The sequence below is a fragment of the Uncinocarpus reesii genome, genomic scaffold (genome assembly GCF_000003515.1).
Source record: "Uncinocarpus reesii 1704 scaffold_4 genomic scaffold, whole genome shotgun sequence".
In the NCBI taxonomy this organism is placed as follows: Eukaryota; Fungi; Ascomycota; class Eurotiomycetes; order Onygenales; family Onygenaceae; genus Uncinocarpus; species Uncinocarpus reesii.
The window spans coordinates 2,508,402-2,528,751 of NW_003052497.1; the positions used below are offsets into that span (position 1 = coordinate 2,508,402).

The window sequence follows — 20,350 nt, forward strand, 5'->3', positions numbered from 1 at the left end:
CTATGGACAAGCTCGCACCGCATTGAGCCACACTTTTGCGAGGAATTGTTGGAACTTTTAGTTTGTCATGTCTTTCTTTATCCCTATCCGTGGTCAACGCCTTCTAGCGTTGGTAATGGACTATTGCACACCCTCCATCTCGTTTCGAAATGGGATTGGCAACACGAACCGCTTATACTGGATTTCAACAATGAGTTGACGCCTCAAAAACTTTCTGATATTAAATCTCGATTTATTGCTTGGCGCAAAGTCGATCCGCTCATGAACACCACTAGCCTGTTTCTGGCGTCTAATCTAGATTGTGAAGGCGTTACATGGACACAACAAGAAAAGCCCCCCAAGGTGGTTGCTTTGCGACTTTCGAGCCTCGCGGAAGCAGCCATGGATCTTGTGAAAGTAACAGGTTTGGATTTACGCTATTTGAATCTTTTCCGCTCCTCACCGCGAGACTATGACTTCTTACTTCGTCTCAACTCGAAATGCCTTGTAAATCTCAATGGCCAACTCAGGTATAAAAATATTCGAGCAGCGGGAACAACCCGCGGGGTTGACTTGTTTACGCAGTTCGTTGCCGAACTTAATCGCCTGTACGGAGATCACATTGTGTTTTTCCACGCCAATGATGAGCACAAGTTAGTCGCAGGCCTCTGGAAACCAGACCCTTTGAGAACAAGGGGTTTCGGTTTAAAGTTCAAATATTCATCAGCCCCAGTGAATAATCAGGATTCCGAAGCGGCCGTGGCTTTAAACAAAAACGCGACATTAAACAGTATCGCAGCGCTGATGGGCGATCTCATCACTGGGGTTGAGCTGCCTCAGTGAAACGCCTCAGTGAAATTGTGGAAGTATCTATCTACATAGTTGCACACTATCAAGTAGCATCAGAAGTCGAATTAAAGAGAGAGGGAATATATTGGATTAAGTCTAATAACAACTACCATTTCCTACCAGTTGTTATCTCATTCAAGGTAGAAAATGAACAGAACTTATCTTTGATAGCGACTACTTCGTAGGTACCTTCGTCGGATGCGCGAATAGTTTTGGTATGTTCATAGGATATGTCATGCTTGGTATCGAGGATCTGGGGTTTGGATCCCTTGGCAGTATTTGAGCTCCGGGTGTAGCTAGGTATGTAAGTATTGGCCTTGGTTGAGGAAAGTTGAAACGCGACTCACGTAAATTCAAAAGGAGGTGTCCCCCCAAATTCGAATAAAATGTCAGTCCCTCCCCCTTCATGAATGTCAACGATGGAAACCCTGCCCTGGCTCATTCTGACACTTGGCATTTCATGAATGATTTTGGTTATGTGTTTGTGGGCCTTGCATTTACCGCTTGCTCCATCGCTAACAGCCGTGATGGTAAACTCACCAGGCTTCTCAGCGATTCGACGAAAGCTCGTCGTTCGACTTGTCGCTTTCCGGTGCACATCATTGAATGTGTAATGAACTTCAAAGGGTGCATGTCCAGATAAAGAAAATGACAGCCGTTCACCAACACAGTAGTCCGTTTTAGATTCAAGCGGTATGATGGTAGGTACGTCGGATATGGTGACTCGCACTGAGGAACCATCATACTCAGTTGTGTGAACACAACCGCGAGCGTCTCTGACTTTACGAATCGTAATCACATGCTGGCCCAAGTCGAGATATCGACGGGGAACAGGGAGATTATACAAGCGAGACTTGATGTTGGGAATAGAAAGGACATCGGGTTTCGAATTAGAATGATGCCTAATCCCTATCTCAAGGGCAAATGGCGGGACTCCCTCCAACACAATGGGTATCGCCTCTTCACCGTCGCCATCTTCTTTGCAAAACCCATAATTACGGCTTGGATATTGAAATTGTGCCGAAGGGCGGGGATTCACCCTTTGAGTAACTGTAACTGAAGTGGTTTTTTGGTGGTCAAGGCTATACAAGTTGTCACCAATATTAGTGAACTTGTACGCATAGACCCCGGGGTTTGACGTTTCCATTCGTATCACAGCTGAATTCAACGCCGCCGTCAAACTTTTTGAACTCAAGGTGACACCGGAGTGGGCATCACACTGCTGTTCGTACCTCGCTGTATAAGGAGGGGTGCCTCTAAACTGTATATCCATTGTGTCTTCGTCACCCTCGCAAACCTCGCGCTTTTCGACAATGTTTTTACCTTCCAATAAGTTGCCATCAATTGCCGAGATGTATGGTCGAGGAATCCAGGAAACATTAAATAGGTGTGCAGAGTAGTCAATTGACCCGGGACAAGTAGCGTCATCGACGTTTAGGAGTTCATAAGCTCCAGGCTGATTTACTTGTATAAAACTGTTCTCATTCCAGAAAACTTTTTCGGTTGGTGTCGACTGCTCCTTGTCGGCGTGGCGATATCTAACTCTCCAAGGAGCCTCTCCCTCCAGTCTTAAAGGCAGGTCAACTTGCTTGTCCTCTAAGGCAAGTATGCTCCGTTTCCTATCCACTTGCCCAAAAGCGACACTGGGTCGCTTCGCGCGAGCTTCAATTTTAACTTCCTCGTTCAGCGGACGCTTACAGTTTGACTTATCAATAACGCTCACAAGGCCAAGAGTATACTCTCCACCTTCGACTAATCTCTCGATGGTTAAAGATGATGCCTCGGTCGCGCTGTAATAGTCATACTTGGCCCTTTTGCCATTGTGAATAAGTTCATACTGTAGTTCCCAGGGAGCTTCGCCGAGGAAAAGAAGATCCACCGTTATAGGTTCACCAAAACACGCCTTTCGACTCGTCACGGGACCAACAATCTGGGCCGATGCTGGAGGTTTCACATTTTGTTCCAAAGTAGGTATCTTCTCTTTCAACGAGCGGCTTTCATACACGCGGTCAGATATGTCAAGAAAATGATATTTGTAGTGACCTGCTTCCACAGGAGCTAAGTCAAGATGTCCCCTTAAACCGTCAACTGATAGGACCTTCGTCTGTATCCCCCTGGAATGTTCGATGGAATAGCGAATTTTAAATGGAGGCGTGCCAATGAGATCCAAATCTAGAGAAAGCCCCACGGAATGGTTGGCGCATTTATCGTAAATAAACTCTTTTTGGATCGATAATTCCGGCTCTGGGGGGTTATGGAGGAAACACAGGGACGGCTCGAGGACGTCTCCATGGCAAAATTGACTCGAAATGCTGACAACATTATACCAGCCCGACCTTTCGATCCGCGGTTTATTATCCACATCACTCAGAACAACTTCGTGAAATTCTGGGTTTATGGCTTGGCTACCTTGCGGGGGGTTTTCGGTGAAGGAATAGCCCAGGGTGAAAGGAGGGTCGGTTACTCGTGGTCGTTCAGCGGAATGGAAATGGATAGGAAGTTCAACCGAGTCGCCTTTCGCTGCGTTGAGGAATGTTTGAGGATTACAACCAGTAAATGAAACCCGAGGCCGACCGTGGACGAAAAACCGTTGGGACTGGAGCCCATGTTGTGTCAATCTCGGATTTTTTTCTCGCAAGCTGGTGTAGTTCACGAGATTTCCACGCCCATCGTGCACTTCGTCAACCGAATATATCCATTCACCTTCTTCGTTCAGGGATTCGTTCAATGGTATGTTAATCTTCTGGGTCTTAGCCCACAAAGTACTGAATCTACTGGGGTGGCTATCGTTAGTAAATTGCGAGACGAGGCTTTCCGGTTGTATGCTCCGATAGGACACGCCGTGGTCGATATCATTCAACATGCGGCTATATTTAATCTTCAACGGAGCAGTCCCAGTAATTTCCAAAGTGAGATTTGAAAGCTGCCCTCTGCATTTGTGAACTGGTGACTCAAGGATAGTAGCCCTCGGGCACGGAACAACCAGAGTATCTTGCGATTTGCGATGAACTTCGAGATGTGACTCATCCACAACTTTTTGCAACCGGTATATACCAGTTTTCTTAACGGGGTAAAGTAACTCTCGGTGGCTAGAGTGATCATATTTCCCATGCACTATATCCGACTGTCGTTTTAGCTGTTTTGCAAGCTTATGGGAGATTGAAATGGTCTCATTTAGCCCAGATTCCAAATCAATCCGTAATAATTCAATAGCAACGGGCGTTGTTTGATTTATTCGGATTGGTAGGTTCGCCGTAGGGTGCCACTCGCCGAGACAAATCGCATGTCGCTCTGGGTTTAGAATTGCTGACCTATGAGTGGAAAGGTTACTACCGGATTTTCAAGTGTGGAGCAGATAGAAAACTACCCTTCGGGGAGAATATGAATGATTTGCTTGCCAAGAATCAAAGAAGAGTTGTGTATGATATCCGCTGGCTTCACTCTTCGTTCGGAAATCGACAATTCTCTGTCATAGGCTACCTTGACGAGTGCTCCAACCCAGGTGCCGAATGGAATCTAATAAATCCAGTTAGCGGGCCGTGAAGAGTGAAAGGGTGCAACAGGGCTACCGGTATATGGAACATCAAGAACACATTGGCCACAGCATGAAGCATGAATACAGCCAGCGAGGTTGAAAATGCCCATTCCAGCCAGGGTATTCTTAGCGTTGGAAGGCCGAACAAAAAGAAAGCATCGATGGAAAGCCATTTTAGAAATAGCCACGTCGAATCGAGGTCATCAGAAAATTCACAATATTCGTACAAGCGCCATGCATTCAGGAAGACATAAAAAGCGACAACATATAGTCTCTGTGCCGGTGCATCAATAACGTCAAATGAGATTAGAGGTTTATCTATATTTCGCCCTTGAATGTCCCCTTGGGGCTGGTTTTTATTTATTTTCTGTTCAAGTGCATGGTGGTCACTTGGCTTTAAGAGCGTTCCATCGTGGTGGTTCCCCGCCTCAGAAGCCTGCTGAGAAGTCCTGGGTGTTTGCGGGAAAGCTGATCTTAGCCGAGGAGTGTCAGGCATTGCATTCTGCTGCGATGGGTGATAGAAAGATTCAAAATAAATCTAGGGCAGGGGCAAGCTTCGCATCGCAAACTGGACCTAATGGCAATCAAAAGGTTAGCTTAGCTCCTGAACCGCTTTCTCAGAACTCCTTACCATACAGCTAGTCAACTAATGCTGGTCAAACCTTATCATGCAGATTATCATTATTTTGTCAACCATTGACCAGATCAAAATGTAGTGGTTTTGGCCCTTCTCTGTTCCTAATTCAAAGCATTCTCACCAGCTTTGCAGACCATTTTTTTGTGAGCTGGTTTGATTCCTTTGTTGATTGGTTGGCTCAACATTGCTGAGTAAGCTGGTTGGTTGACTGACTAACTAGTTTAGTTAAGTAACTAACTAACGAGTTAACTAACTAGTTAACAAATCAAGGGGACTTCAAGAAGTTGAAATAATGAGTGAGGAGATCCATATCTCAACTAAATCTGCCATTCAAACAACACTCTGGATTTCACTAATATTAGTTACCCATCAAAACCTTGCTATCACATTTACAGAATTCCAAGCACCACCATCATTATGGTAAAATGTTTGAAACGTCGTCGCCTTGACTCCAAAGTAACTGATGATACCCAAGTGAATCAAGCTGAAGAAAAATGGAACAAAACTTCCTGGCATGGATTTTGTGAAATTGAATCTGAGCCTGTCAGTGATTAGAACACATTCTGGTGTGTTGCCTCCATACTCACATTAGACAGGCCCTTTTCAATGTCATGTTAAGGGAATTTGGGGTTAAAAATGTCAAGGTCCAGGAGGTTGTCTCCCTTGACAATGAGATGTTGGAATTCTTACAGTATGTATAAATGAGCATTTTGAATGAGCAAAACAAATATTTACGTGGGTTTTAGCTAATTATTTCCAAGCAAACCGATATATGGGTTGATATTTCTATTCCGCTGGCGAGAGGATGACCCACAGAAGCAAGAACAAAGTTGCCCTGAGGGCCTCTGGTTTGCAAATCAGGTATTCATTGCAAACCTATTGAAATAATGCCTGAAGCCACTAATACAATATTAGACTGTGAACTATGCATGTGCTAGTGTGGCACTTCTCAATATCGTCAACAATATTGATGGGGTTGAGCTGGGTGATAAACTCTGTGGTTTCAAAGAATTCACCATGGATTTCACGCCAGCCTTGCGTGGTGACGCTATTAGCAATTTCGAGTTTATCAAGGGCGTACACAATTCCTTTGCTAGGTAGCTCTTCGACACGCCCCACAATAGGATGTTTAGAATTCTTGTTGCTGACAAGGCTTCAGAAACATGGACATTCTGAATATTGACTTCCAACTCAAGAATGATGCGTCTTTGAAAAGGCTTAAGTCCGGCAAAAAGAGCCAAAGTGTTGATGAGTCGGAGGCGGGATTCCATTTTATTGCGTTCGTCCCGGCAAAAGGAAAAGTATGGAAGTTTGACGGGCTTGAACGCCAACCTCAAAGCCTTGGTAAGTCGAAACCCCGCATTATTTCACAGTTATATCCTAAACTGGCGCTCTTGCAGGGAATTATGATGGCGGAGACTGGCTGGGACTTGCCAAGCCTGAAATTCAATCGAGAATGGCCGAATACGAGGAGGATCAAATTGAATTTTCAATCCTCAGTCTCAGCAAAGACCCATTAGACCAATACGTCAGTCGACTCGCATTCAATGTAAACAGACTAATCGCTATTGATGAACAATTACTCAAACACCAACACCATCAAGACGCCGTTACTTCTGATGATGCCACGATTGTTGGCCCCGATCTATCATTTGGATTGACGCAGGAATTCTTAGAACATGCTACGTTGCCCGAAGTTGACATTGAAGGATACAAAACCATGTCGAAAGAACACCTATTAGAGCTTCGAAAGTCTTTTTCTACCCAGCAACACCAAGCACGTGCGGCAGTTAAAGAAGAAATGCAGGCGCGGGAAGCCGACAATGCTTATGCGGCAAAAAGAAGGCACGACTACGGGCCTGCGGTCCAAACTTGGCTTCAGGCTTTGGTTCGTAAAGGGCTAATCGAACACCTAGTTACGCCAGGTTGACCGCTGCGATATGTTTTGATAGATATTGACTCTACATTTACAGGCTTAAGCAAGGCTCAAATTCCACGCACTAAAGCATAATAAAGCAGAAAAGCCAACACCTTATAAAATGCTTAAACAGAAGCTCAGTGCAACCAAATACGGAGTTTAGTTAGTTACCATACGAAGTACTCCGTACATTTATATCTTTAGGTAGAACTTTTTTCGAATGTTCAACTATCATTCACAAAAGTCAGATAACAATAATTGGAAGAAAACTAATTTCTCTAGAATCTGCTTTCGACTCCAATACATAGTCATTTATTACCTATGGAGCAGCTCGTTACATACTAGATGTAGTTACGGAGTACGGAGCATGAATAACTAGTGGCTACTTCATGGTTTGCTCAGCTCAGTGCACTAATTAGCAGGTACGGAGTACAAGTCCACGTATTACAAACTTTTCAGCCGTGCATTTTGAGTCACAGCAAGTTGAATTGATAATTTCCAATTTGCAAGCCCTCCCCGGAGCATGGCACACTACAGCTCCCTATTTCAAGATGGGTCTATTGAGATAGACTTGATGATTTTTGACTATCTACTATGCATGACAATCAAAGGAGTGATAAACGAGCGTGCAGCTCAGAGGAGGCAGATGCATAGGTCACAGAATTCTGATAATCTTCTAGCCATTTTTGACTGTTGGTCTACGTCTTTCACTCCAAAATTCGGTGGGATGACTAACAGGTCCTTTTTCCCAAGCCTTTTCCACCCTGTTTAGGATAAATCACCCAAGGCAGACATTATCTCGTGATTTAGCTCTTAAACTTCGGATTCTTTCTCTCGCGAACCTCTTTTGTCGCCGATATCAAGGGTCCACGTACTTGCCTTCTCGACAAACGCTCCAGGCGCAACAAACAAAGAATTCGAAAAGGGCAAAACTATGGCTCGAGCGAAATGGAATGGTCATTTCTCCACAGCCAAATGATTCTGAGGTATCCGGAACCAACCCTTCAATCGCCAAAAATTACCAAGATATGTTGTTTCACATGGGATTTCCATCTCGCAGCAACAAGGCGGACATCGACCTTCGCATATCCTTACTGGACATACTCCCCGAGTACATGTCGCTTAGTGGCCTGATCCCTTCAGAACTTCAGGACAGGTGGATGGAAAACGCAATTCACCTCATGCTGCATACTGCCTTGGAGCAAGTATTTCTTTATGGGCAATCAAGCCACTATAAGCTCGATGAAATTTTCGCATGGGACTGGCCATATGAGCATAGTCAATCTGAAACTTCGAGGCGAATGGGGAATTATACATGGTCGACTCTGAGGGATGGCACCAAGCGCTCTTTACTTGCCTCAGGAACGTTTATTTGTGAGAAGCATCTAAGACGTGTCTCATTCGAACATCCATTGTTCGACTTCGAAGGGCGTGTTTTGCAGCTATTAAACGATCTACTGGCCATGTTACAAACACCTATTCTTGAGCAGCTCGAGTCGGGCAACCTGTCTGAAATATCTGGAATACAAACTCAAGATTGGTAAACTCAAAACGGACAAAATTACATTTAAAGACACGGTGCTGGCCCTGGGATAGGTTCTTACCTAGTCATCGGGGTATTCGTCCCGTATATTGCTCACAAACATTCGGGTTCTGGGATCCCATCGCTTGAAGTACCTTCCAAGTGATTTGAGAAACTGCGGAGAAATTTGTGAAATATCAACAACGGACTCAATGTTTTCCTCAGCAACATATCGAGCGCTTTTGTCTTCGACCCTATTTCCAAAGATGTTAATAATGACAACTGAGACATACAACAAGCCTAACCTACAAAACGTAATAAAAGCTTTGGTTCCTCCCAGCCCGAAGACGATCAATCCCCATCTGGTGCATCCATTGTTCTCCTAAGTCACATTCTGGATCCCATCCTGTGATAACACCAACATAACCATACCTACGATGGCGGAATATCTGACCCACTCGGTATTTCACATTAGAATGATCCGGACCCCTTCTTTGGATTTGCTTCGGTATCTCATCGCCCGTTTTCATGACGTGGATACTTTCTCTGAGATGATCGTATTCTGGAAGGCTACTGAAAAGCGGGACCAAGAATTTGTCGATGAGGTAGACATCAAAGGGAAAATTTGTGGCAAAATGTTCCATTAGCGACGGTAGATAATGCCTCAACCCTTGAGCCGGACCTGTCCGAGGTCGTTCCATAGTCGCAGAATCCGCAAAAAGTACTGATGCCCAAAGAGCTGCATATTCGACGCTGGCAATATCAAGCGAGGTGTCACTAAAGCCTGGGCTTTGTGTCACGGAGTTGAGAATATTTTTGCCACAGCGCAAAACGATCTCGCTAGTTAATGATTCTCGAAGGAATGTCGAATGAGACAAAGTCAAAGCCCCCAAAAAGTTCAACTGACTTTCTAGGTCCGCAATGGATATTTCTTGGGCTGAGCGAAAGGGGTCCATGTACATGGGAGCCTCGGGTTCACCGTTTTCAAGGCGTTTGTCATCCATATCATATCCAGTCTCTGGCCGGAGGATGACATGAACGTGAAAAGGAAAGCCACAAGGGTGAGCATTCAAACCCAACCTTTTTGCAACATAGCAATAAATAGTTGCGGATATCAGAGGGTAGCGAATTATGGCGGTCGTCTTGCAACGCGATTCCCAAGAAATTATGTTCAACATTGTAGTATTCACTTCTTGTGTCAATTCCGGTTAAGTTTTTCTGTCGCAGGTATTCGGCGACTTTAACGGCTTTCTGTCGAGGGGTAAGCTCGGAAATAGTACCACAATCAGCCTTAATGACGGAGACAATGTTATCTAATTTATATGATATCTTCAAAAATCAGTAAAGTCCTTAATAGTCAGCTAAATCAACGCATACGTCTTCTAGATCGCCCGTTCCTGTTTCAAGTGTAAACATATCAAAAGCACCGATTGCAATTTCAAGCGGCACCTCTTCGCCTTTTTTCAATCGACTCCATTCGAGTATTGCTATGGTTCGATGAAGACAGCCCAAGATAGCATTACTATAATATCTTTTAACCGGTCAGCAACCTAAGGCCGACATTGACAAGGAAAGGGCAAAGCTAAACGCACCGCCGGGCCAAATAATCTTCATGATCTGACCCAATCTGCGCATGGCGCATGAGTGTGTCCTTGGCGTCATATCCAAAGCTAACAATCTTATGGACTTTTTCAATGCGGCCGGTTTGAGTAGCAAGGACACTCTCTAAAATATCGGTGACAGCAATATCTACCAGATGTCTCCTTTTGTAAAGGCCTTTCCAATCAACCTGGGAAACTGGTAAGTTAAGCTTCTGCTGAAAACGATGGCAATTGCCCCAGTAAATAAAATGATTTAGGCAGTATAGCCGCCAAAGTAGAGGACTATTAGTGATAGCCCAATACCTCCAAGATGTTTGCCCTAATGCCACAGTTGACGCAGGTGTCGTCCATGCAAGAATGCATTGCACAATTTCATCCGGGAGATCATCCATTGCGATAGTGTCTGCCAAAAGGAAAGAAGGAATAAGTCTAGAGATCGTAGAATGAAATCAGAAATGTTTCCTGGAGTAAAGGTCAGAAAAAAAAGTACAGACAACATTCAGAAAGTGGCAATCTCTACTCCGTACTCCGTACATTACTCATAACTAGTTAGCGGATCTACAGAGGAGGGAGGTCCGGAGTCCACTACAGAGTTAACATCCGTCATAACTAACTAGTTAACTAAGTTAACTAATTGACTAACCAACTAGCTAACTAGTTAGCTAACTAATAACACACCAGTTAGTTAGCTAGTTAGTTAACTAGTTAACTATGAAGTAATGCTCACTGAGCAAGGCTGGTCATTGCAACCCTTCATCTTTGTCTGATCTGGAAACACATGACCTTTTGTAGCCAGAATACATATATGTGGAAGACTGACGCTTGGAAACTGGTGCTTTGAGCAGATCCCTTTAATCATGCTACAGCTTTAATCACTAATTTATGAAAACGCAGTTTCCCCAGCAGAAATAATATCCCATCCCAACTGTCCAAACCATACACCATTAGCCAACATGAGTACCGTCGACATCGGTCAAAAATGCAAAAAGATTGTGGAGTATTTATGGGATCCAGAGCCGAGAAATGATGACAGCCCTGCCGAACCCATCTGGTGTTTAGGGCGGAGGTACTCTATTCCCGAGCCCATCGAACGGTCCGACCTACGAAATCAATCTTTTCCACCAAATCAACCTCCATCACCGTCTCAGGAAGCATTAGAGTATTCCAGCAAACCGCCAAGTCAAGCAGACTCTCATGATTTTAGGAATCTAAGTTGGCCAGCTGCTTTCCTGGACGATTTTGAATCAAGGATTTGGATTACCTATCGGTCAAACTTTCCGGCTATTCCAAAATCAAAAGATCCAAATGCTCAGCAGGCTCTCACATTCAGCGTGCGACTCCGAAGCCAATTGTTGGATACCCGTGGTTTTACAACTGATACAGGGTGGGGTTGTATGATCCGGTCAGGGCAGAGCCTCCTCGCAAATGCTCTTCTGATTCAAAAGTTAGGTCGAGGTGCGAAGGATTGCCCTTAGTTTTCTATCCGAATCTGACTCCTATCCGAACAGACTGGCGACGAGGCTCGGAAACAGGAAAGGAAATTGCCTTGTTGTCATTATTTGCAGACCGTCCTCAAGCACCATTCTCTATACATAGGTTCGTTGAACACGGTGCAGCGGCCTGTGGCAAACATCCTGGGGAATGGTTCGGGCCGTCTGCGACCGCACGCTGCATTGAGTAAGTTTACAATAAGCTGGGATATTATGGTGCCATGTTCAAGCATCTAACTATTGATAGGGCCCTTTCCAGTGAATGCGAACATGCTGGTTTAAATGTATATGTGACCAGTGATGGGTCTGATGTGCATGAGGATAAATTTCGCCAAATCGCTGGATTAGATGACATAAAGCCAACACTCATATTACTTGGGGTGCGCCTTGGAATTGACAGTATCACTCCTGTGTATTGGGATGCTTTGAAGGCGATTATCCAGTACCCTCAATCTGTCGGAATTGCAGGGTATGATATGGCCGCGTTTAGCTATATTATATAAAGCATAACTGACTTGGTTAGTGGCCGTCCGTCGTCTTCACTCTACTTTGTTGGTGTTCAAGGGTTACATTTTTTTTATCTTGATCCGCACCACACACGGCCTGCAGCTTCATGGGACCAAAATTCGACCTTGTCGTCCGAAAGCTTAGCTACCTATCACACTCGCCGGCTTAGAAGACTACATATCAAGGAAATGGACCCAAGCATGTTGATTGGGTTTCTCATCAAAAATAATGATGACTGGCATGATTGGAAACATCGTGTCCGATCTGCGCCCGGAAAACCAATCATTCATGTCTTTGACGGAGGACCACCAAACTTTGGGCGGCACTTTGAAAGAGAAGGCGCCGTGGATGAAGTTGAAGCTCTTGATGATGACGATGAACTGCATTTACCAACACCTATCAAAGATAGACCGTCATCATAAATGGCAAGGTTTCCCTACTAATTACGGTCACCCTTTGGCCTACATTTCATTCTCCTCACATTATCCGCTAAACTCGTATCCTTCAATATTGTCCTGAACTTACACTCAAAAACGACGTGCGTAGAATATAATTTAGCAACAGGGGGAACGTATCATTCCGGTTCATCTCCCTAGCTGCGTATTGTACAAACGAACCTTAAGAATTTCACATAAACCATGATAACCTCGACGTAAAAACCAGAAAATCCAGCCCATCCCGCAAAATATTGAAACCGCAGAACACCCAACCCCACCTCACGCAGCCATCAAACGTAGACCGGGGAGATGAAAAAGGAAATTGAAAGAGCTATTATTTCGCAGAAGAAGAATATTTCGTTACAGCTTTGGTGCCTTCGGAAACAGCATGTTTCGCAAGTTCACCAGGCAGAATGAGGCGGACCCTAAAGGAAAGGGTCAGCTGGCGTTGTACTTATCGGCTAGAAGGAGCCGGAGAGGGGGAAACATACGAGGTTTGGATTTCTCGGGAAGAGATTGTTGATTTCTTATTGTAGGCAGCAAGCTTCGACGCCTCGGTAGCAACACGTTCAAAGATATCTAGGTCCTGGTTAAAAATAACATCACCAAGATATCTGCCAAATCATACATACCATTGACGAAAGAGTTTAAGATTGACATCGCACGGTTAGATATTCCGGTATCAGGGTGGACTTGCTTAAGCACTACCATACCATAGGTTAATATCTGTAAACTTCTCCGAAAGTGAATGCCGAGGTATACCTTTGTAGATATAAGAAGAATAGGTTTCCTTTCTAGCCTTGGTACGCTTCTTCTTCTCACCGGAAGCAGCAGTCTTCTTGCCGGCCTCCTTCTTTTCAGCAGGTGCTTTACCGCCGGCTGGCGCCTTTCCACCAGTACTAGGCTTCTTCTCGGCTGCTTTTGGTGCCATTATTAAATCCGGTTGTTTAAGGAATCAGGGGATATGAACTTCTTGAATGTGAAAGTATGGGACAGCGTGCGAAGGATGGTAGTAGACAGTGGATGAAGATGAAAAGAAATGAGCGTTGACATCGAAAGGAGCGTCTCCTACTTATAGGCCCACCAAAATTGTTGGTTGATCTCAGGTGGGTGAAAGAGGCAGAATTTCGATACGGTAACGAGCTCGTATGATCTGTATGATTAGCAATCAGATTTGCGGGGAGTCGTGGCTGAAGCGCGCTAATAACATCGTACCAGTCTGTATGGGCTAAGTATGCTGGTCTTACCTAATTGGGCACCCCATGACAACATTTGTACCGAAGGCCAAGGTGAAAAATCATGTGTGATTGGTCTGATTTATGATTCCCACATCCATCTCAGATCAAGTTGATTCGGAGGTTGTTTTCGGTCGCACACCCTGCCTGAGCTCACTATTATATAAAGCCACTTGTTACCGTCTCCCTCAAGACTCTTCATTTACTCCATTTCGCCTTCCAATTCACGACTTCCTCTACGTCCTTTACATTTCTCCAGCCTTCGACTAAACTTTCAAAATACTACAATTCGCGAACCCATTCCAAGATGACTGGTGGTAAATCCGGCGGTAAAGCCAGTGGCTCCAAGAGCTCCCAATCGTACGTCAACATGATATTTCCCAAGACGCGCCCATTCCAACTCTTACTAACTACACTTTAGCCGCTCGTCCAAAGCTGGTCTTGCATTTCCTGTTGGCCGTGTTCATCGTCTTCTTCGAAAAGGCAACTATGCGCAACGCGTCGGTGCCGGTAAGTCCCAACCTTTTCTAGTACGTTCATGACTAAATGAAAATAGGTGCGCCTGTATATCTCGCCGCCGTTTTGGAATATCTTGCAGCCGAAATTCTTGAGCTCGCCGGAAACGCAGCAAGAGATAATAAGAAAACGCGTATCATCCCCCGTCACTTGCAACTCGCCATTCGCAATGACGAAGAACTGAACAAGCTTCTGGGCCATGTTACCATCGCTCAAGGTGGCGTCATGCCTCACATTCATCAAAGTAAGGTCGTTTTCGCATGAATATTATAGTTCATGCTAACAAGTTGATAGATCTTCTCCCTAAGAAAACACCAAAAGCCGGTAAAAACCCAAGCCAAGATCTTTAAATCGCCTTCGTTTGTTTCTGGGTTTTCATTTGGCGTCTTAAGTATGGTATCCATTAAGGTGCGGTTATGGGGTTATGGTCGGTCGATATGGTTTTTTTTTAAATGGTTGCTATGTACATTATGTCTTAGCTGAGCATATCAATGATGCAGTGATTATTACAAGTGTTCCCACTGCTATTGAAATGGAATATTTGAAGTAAATGCTCCAAGTTACCCTGGCTCCTCATTGGTTATTAATTTAGAAATCGGAGCAATTGGTGTTACAAGGGCTCAGTCGAAAACCGGCGTATCAAAATCCTAAAAGAACAGAAACGTCCGAAATTTGGGATCGGGGTAAAGTCGTATTTTCTATCTAGCGGGAGACCAAATGATACTAATGTAACGCCGCCCGTTGTGCCATTTCCTGACTTTGAGATAGGGGTGCTTCGGAATTCACAGGTCAGTTGCAGCACCCTAAGGACGATGGGGATCGGAGGCTTACGATTTAGTAGAGGTGCCTCAAGATTCCTTTCATATTTTGAGCCTAGAGAAAGTTAACTCATCAGCATCCAAAATTAAGGTCAAAGGGCCTTACCACCAGGTGCAGTTGGATGACGGTAAGGGTCGGGGTGTTTCCATTTCTCCAACAATTTTTCTGTTTCCTGGAAAAGTGCCTGCTCGTAACAGAGAATATGTCAGTTAATGATTAAACAAATTCGATGCCACAGGGCAAAACAAATACCCTTTGCTGACGCGGATCCCGAATGTCCTTGTTGGCATCGAATAAATAACGAATATATACCGCCTGCCCGCGCCAGAGCTGTCTATGAACAGCCCAATCAAGGGAGAGTTTCAGCGCCCGGCGATAAAGTGCCCTTGAATCGAGTTAGTTGAAAATCAGCGAAACCACAACGGTGACGTACAATACTGTGCTCTTTGCCGACATAATTTATGGAAACGAGTAGACAATTGCAATTGTAGAAGAGCTACTCTTTCCAGCGAACATATATAAATAATTAATGTTAATGGCAAGATCGAGTTTGAAGTTGAGGCTTGGTAGAAAGTCCTGGCTTGTTATTACTAAGGGTTTCGTTACATAGTTAACTAGTTTACTACAGAGTAAGGTGTTACTCGTACTCCGTACTCCGTGCATAACTTAAATACGAAAAACTGGGGGAAAGAAACCCGATACGGAGTGCTTTCAATTACCCATGGATTAAAATCTTACCCGCCTGTCGTGTAACTTCAGAACTTGACTCCATTTTCCGTTGGATATATATTTTCCAACCCTATCCTTACCAATTGCTCGCCCATTTGACCATCAATTGAGGAAGAAACATCACATGTTGGTGTCAAGTATGATGGCCTCTCGAGTCCAAATCATCCACGCGGTCTCGCGCACAGCAAATCAATTCGGCCGCTCTCCAAAGTTGTCAACTCCGATCCGATTACTCTCATACGCAAGGGCCCGTACAATTCCAAAATGCTTACCGGGACCTTTGAGGTAAAGAAATACCAAACTGCCAAGAGCTCCGTTGCTAACAATCTGCTTACAGGCAAAGCATAGTGCCGCATGGCCCATTACGACTAAGTTGCTGCCAGCTTCGATTCTACGGTTCGATGTCTATTGACACTTCCACTTCGGAAACTAACTAACACATCAGCAGCGGATACCATCGTCAAAGTTCCCCAAATGGCGGAGTCTATATCAGAAGGCACCTTGAAACAGTTCTCAAAACGTAAGTGGCTCTCAAATTTCAGATGCAAACGTTACTATAGTCAGATTGTCACGCATGACGCTTGTTCCAGTCGTATGGGCTGACGACATGGCGCAACAGAGGTCGGGGATTTTGTGGAGAGGGATGAGGAGCTAGCAACGATCGAAACTGATAAGGTAACCGCATCTCTACTGGTACTAGAACCTATCACGGGCGATCGCTAATGGCCATCTAGATCGATATCACTGTGAATGCGCCAGAGTCTGGGATAATCAAAGAATTCCTGGCAAAGGAGGACGATACAGTGATCGTAGGGCAAGACCTAATCAAAGTGGAGCCATCAACAGAAAAACCAGCCGCCCAGAAGGAAAAGCCGGATGAAACCACAGAACCTGCCAAACCAAAAGCAGCGAAGACTCAACCGAAAGAACAAGTGGAAGATGTAAAGCCGGCCCACCCAAGTCAACGGAAGTCTGATGTGAAAGAAAAAGACGCCGCGCCCAAAAATGGACAGCCTGCCAAAGACGCCCCTGCACCCCAGCCAATAAGTACCAGTCATAGGAACCTTGGAAACAGAGATGAGCGTAGGGTATGTGACCGTTCTGAAAACTAGAATTGCAATGTTCTGATACCATGGTTAGGTAAAGATGAACCGCATGCGACTACGCATTGCGGAACGTCTAAAGCAATCTCAGAATACGGCGGCTTCGCTAACAACTTTCAATGAAGTTGATATGTCGTCACTCATGGAGTTACGCAAATTATATAAAGAAGATATTCTAAAAACGAGGGGTGTCAAACTTGGATTCATGAGCGCATTTGCTCACGCATGTGTGTTGGCAATGAAAGAGGTCCCAGCCGTCAATGCCTCGATTGAAGGGCCAAACGGAGGTGATACTATTGTATACCGAGATTATGTCGACATCAGCGTTGCAGTTGCAACAGAGAAAGGACTCGTGACCCCTGTGGTGCGCAATGTAGAGACCATGGATCTCATTTCGATCGAAAAGGCAATCGCAGATCTTGGACAAAAGGTAATCCCAAAACTAGAGTCCCTTTCAAATACAACAGCTAATTTTTGCATAGGCTCGAGACAATAAGCTAACAATCGAAGACATGGCTGGTGGCACATTCACGATCAGTAATGTAAGGATGCCTGCGATTGTATATATCCCAATCGCTAATATGAGAGATAGGGTGGTGTTTTTGGGTCCTTAATGGGTACTCCCATTATCAATCTTCCACAAACAGGTCAGAATCAAGTCCCGGATATAAGGAACATCTTACCTAATCGTCGAATTATAGGTGTACTGGGTCTACATGCGATCAAGAATAGACCAGTTGCAGTCAATGGGAAAATTGAGATCAGACCCGTAAACCACTCTCCTTCACTAAATGACCCATGTGCAGTTGCTGACTTCTTTTAAAGATGATGTATCTAGCTTTGACCTATGATCATCGCCTCCTTGACGGGAGAGAAGCCGTCACCTTCTTAGTTAAGGTAAGTGCTAAGCCCTATTGGTTGTCAACACTAGGAATCCTAACATGACGTTTAGGTCAAGGAGTTCATCGAAGACCCAAGGCGCATGTTGCTAGCGTAAAGTTCTTAAAATATTTTTTACTCAAGGCTTGCTTTGCTATTAGTACTAAATGTGGTGTTGAACTGCAAGCGGTCAAAGTGTACTTGTAGACATCTGGAAATCATTCAGATTGAAAGTTGAAGAAGTTTTTTTCTGTGCAATTGCTAGTCATTGAGCCATAACCATGAAGGTTCAGCGTACTCTAGGCTTCCTTAAACTTGAACATAATTAGCTAACTTCAATGTACAAGAGGAATAATTGATCGATCAGACACCACCAATGCAGCAAGGTCTTCGGAGCTGACCTCTTTAGTTCACTGCCAATTGTGAGTGATTAGATCAGTATCCCATGAAAAAAAAAATGTGTCACATAACAACACAGGCATCATATGTGGTGCCATAAAGATCCCTGCTAGCTGCTCTTTCATTTTCCTTTTGCTTTGCCTTTGTTTCCTTTGGGAAGACAGTGCTCAAAAAGACCAGCAGTTCTCGATCCAGGTTGTCTATATCCTCAAGTTAATTATAGAATCTTGTTGGAACAATACAACAAAACATACCACTTGTGGCTTCCATAACAACATCCTCACGGCATAAAGCACACTGGTTCTGCCTTGCCTGTTGCATGACGACAAGACATCTAATACAAAAAACATGGTTACACCGCAACCTGACTGGTTTGAAAGCTATACTTAAGCATATGGGACAGAGGTAGTCATTAATTTGTGGGACAATGGTAAGAAGCTCTTGAGATATTGATTGACAAAGCAGCCGAGCGATATTTTGAGTAAGAAAGGGTTCCAGAAGTGGAATTGCCGGATAGACACGAAGCGCCGTCCGTTTGTCAAATTTTTTGAGGATTTTGCGAAGAGCTATTCGGTTGATCTCCTGAAACTTCTGGTTTTGAAGAAGGGCTGAATTAATACGCAGGAACGACTCAAGGGCAATGCGGCCATCTTTCCCAAGCTTTTTATAGCGATTCCCTTGGGACAGGCTCTCCTGGTACTTCACCAGTTGCTGCTGGGCCTGAGCAGATGTTCTCTCGCCTGAATCGAACTCATTGGTAGAGAAAAACACCTGCGATTCTATGTACAGCCGGAATATTTCACGCCAAGTGTATGAAGCATGTCCCGAACGCCCAAGAGTGGTATTGGTCGTCTTGACAATGGTTTCACGTAGGAGTTTGATCTGAAAGTCTAATTCCTGCCGTTCTCTCTCCTGCAACTGGTTAAGCGCTGACAATTCTCCTTGCAAAATTTGAAAAAACTCAGCGTCCGCATGTAACGGGATTTCAACCTCTCTAGGAGTGTTAAATTCTCCGGGCACAGTAACGGACGGTCGAAAGGGCCCGTTTTCATGGGACCTAGAGAGTACTGTAGCATCTTCGCTATTATTGAGTTTTTGTGATGCACCCGTGCCAGTAATGAACGGCTTAACACTGGCACTGAAAAGATGTCGGAAGTTGTCACCGGTTTCTGCGGGCAAAGACGCGGGCATACCCAAATCGTTGTCACCGATAAGAAAAGTCAACCTCGGATTTATAGAGGGTGATGAAATGGACTCTGATCAAAAATTACTAAAGAGGCATCAAGCGGATTCCGGACCTTCTTACTTGGGAAAATATAGCGAAACCCAACCACTGATCTATCAGGTTGCCCGACGATATCCCTCCGTGTTTCCGAAAGCCAGAAATGATCGAGGATTTCAGGCCGAAGGCCCAACTGAACAAGTTCGCAACGAAGCCGTTTGATGCACTTTTTGAGTTGGCGGTAGGAAATGGTGCAATTCACCCAGTCTAATGGGAATCCCTCGGCTTCAAGAGTGTGAGAGTACTTGTGAGCGAATTTCATATTGCAGATTATGTTTCATCACATCAGTTCCAGGAAATATACTAATAACATAGATTTGAAGGACAAGAACAGAGATAAGCTGGAAAGTGTGTACATCTCATGTGGAGCCTCATGTGGATGGAGTGGTCAACATGGTAACATATTTCCCCACCCAATGAACATCCCCATCCAACAAACACCCAAAATTCACTTAAACCTTAAACCTTTCATCTTCAAAATTCAAAATATGGTCAACAAGAAATCTATACAGCTTGCAATTGAGGATTTGAAAGGTCAAGAGACCTCTAATTTTAAATCTACTGCTGAAAAGTATGAAATTAAATGAATTAAATTTGTAATATGAGAATGAAAGGTGGATTGGTTATTATTATTATTATTATTATTATTATTATTATTATTATTATTATTATTATTATTATTATTATTATTATTATTATTATTATTATTATTATTATTATTATTATTATTATTATTATTATTATTATTATTATTATTATTATTATTATTATTATTATTATTATTATTATTATTATTATTATTATTATTATTATTATTATTATTATTATTATTATTATTATTATTATTATTTTTTTCCTTCAATAAGTGCATTCAGTCTAAGACTATGGCACTGTACTAAATACATAAGATGAG

At 43.9% G+C, this 20,350-nt stretch overlaps 9 protein-coding genes across 9 annotated transcripts; 5 read left to right on the top strand and 4 right to left on the bottom strand.

Moving 5' to 3' along the window:
• Positions 1 to 934: 934 nt before the first annotated feature.
• Positions 935 to 4,859, bottom strand: UREG_06987 (uncharacterized protein; the record flags this gene model as incomplete). Its single annotated transcript, XM_002583974.1, has 3 exons — positions 935 to 1,124; positions 1,176 to 4,139; positions 4,309 to 4,859. 3 exons carry the CDS (start codon positions 4,857 to 4,859, stop codon positions 935 to 937), a joined length of 3,705 nt encoding a protein of 1,234 aa, XP_002584020.1.
• Positions 4,860 to 6,163: 1,304 nt separating this feature from the next.
• UREG_06988 (uncharacterized protein) lies at positions 6,164 to 6,949 on the top strand (the record flags this gene model as incomplete). The annotated part of the gene is made up of 3 exons (XM_002583975.1): positions 6,164 to 6,344; positions 6,401 to 6,888; positions 6,917 to 6,949. The coding sequence occupies 3 exons, from the start codon at positions 6,164 to 6,166 to the stop codon at positions 6,947 to 6,949; spliced, it is 702 nt and encodes a 233-aa protein (XP_002584021.1).
• Positions 6,950 to 7,871: 922 nt separating this feature from the next.
• Positions 7,872 to 8,462, top strand: UREG_06989 (uncharacterized protein; the record flags this gene model as incomplete). The annotated part of the gene is made up of 1 exon (XM_002583976.1): positions 7,872 to 8,462. One exon carries the CDS (start codon positions 7,872 to 7,874, stop codon positions 8,460 to 8,462), a length of 591 nt encoding a protein of 196 aa, XP_002584022.1.
• Positions 8,463 to 8,522: 60 nt separating this feature from the next.
• On the bottom strand, positions 8,523 to 10,433 carry UREG_06990 (uncharacterized protein; the record flags this gene model as incomplete). The annotated part of the gene is made up of 6 exons (XM_002583977.1): positions 8,523 to 8,694; positions 8,734 to 8,745; positions 8,873 to 9,520; positions 9,591 to 9,769; positions 9,818 to 9,962; positions 10,033 to 10,433. The coding sequence occupies 6 exons, from the start codon at positions 10,431 to 10,433 to the stop codon at positions 8,523 to 8,525; spliced, it is 1,557 nt and encodes a 518-aa protein (XP_002584023.1).
• A 561-nt stretch (positions 10,434 to 10,994) lies between these two features.
• UREG_06991 (uncharacterized protein) lies at positions 10,995 to 12,460 on the top strand (the record flags this gene model as incomplete). Its single annotated transcript, XM_002583978.1, has 4 exons — positions 10,995 to 11,496; positions 11,550 to 11,718; positions 11,791 to 12,000; positions 12,208 to 12,460. The coding sequence occupies 4 exons, from the start codon at positions 10,995 to 10,997 to the stop codon at positions 12,458 to 12,460; spliced, it is 1,134 nt and encodes a 377-aa protein (XP_002584024.1).
• Positions 12,461 to 12,809: 349 nt separating this feature from the next.
• On the bottom strand, positions 12,810 to 13,406 carry UREG_06992 (histone H2B; the record flags this gene model as incomplete). Its single annotated transcript, XM_002583979.1, has 4 exons — positions 12,810 to 12,900; positions 12,967 to 13,054; positions 13,108 to 13,179; positions 13,238 to 13,406. 4 exons carry the CDS (start codon positions 13,404 to 13,406, stop codon positions 12,810 to 12,812), a joined length of 420 nt encoding a protein of 139 aa, XP_002584025.1.
• Positions 13,407 to 14,017: 611 nt separating this feature from the next.
• On the top strand, positions 14,018 to 14,576 carry UREG_06993 (histone H2A; the record flags this gene model as incomplete). Its single annotated transcript, XM_002583980.1, has 4 exons — positions 14,018 to 14,070; positions 14,132 to 14,220; positions 14,267 to 14,470; positions 14,521 to 14,576. 4 exons carry the CDS (start codon positions 14,018 to 14,020, stop codon positions 14,574 to 14,576), a joined length of 402 nt encoding a protein of 133 aa, XP_002584026.1.
• A 1,672-nt stretch (positions 14,577 to 16,248) lies between these two features.
• Positions 16,249 to 17,874, top strand: UREG_06994 (dihydrolipoyllysine-residue succinyltransferase, E2 component of oxoglutarate dehydrogenase (succinyl-transferring) complex; the record flags this gene model as incomplete). Its single annotated transcript, XM_002583981.1, has 7 exons — positions 16,249 to 16,294; positions 16,394 to 16,449; positions 16,509 to 16,862; positions 16,915 to 17,307; positions 17,360 to 17,419; positions 17,703 to 17,774; positions 17,830 to 17,874. 7 exons carry the CDS (start codon positions 16,249 to 16,251, stop codon positions 17,872 to 17,874), a joined length of 1,026 nt encoding a protein of 341 aa, XP_002584027.1.
• Positions 17,875 to 18,218: 344 nt separating this feature from the next.
• UREG_06995 (uncharacterized protein) lies at positions 18,219 to 19,346 on the bottom strand (the record flags this gene model as incomplete). Its single annotated transcript, XM_002583982.1, has 2 exons — positions 18,219 to 18,355; positions 18,410 to 19,346. The coding sequence occupies 2 exons, from the start codon at positions 19,344 to 19,346 to the stop codon at positions 18,219 to 18,221; spliced, it is 1,074 nt and encodes a 357-aa protein (XP_002584028.1).
• Between the last annotated feature and the right edge of the window lie 1,004 nt (positions 19,347 to 20,350).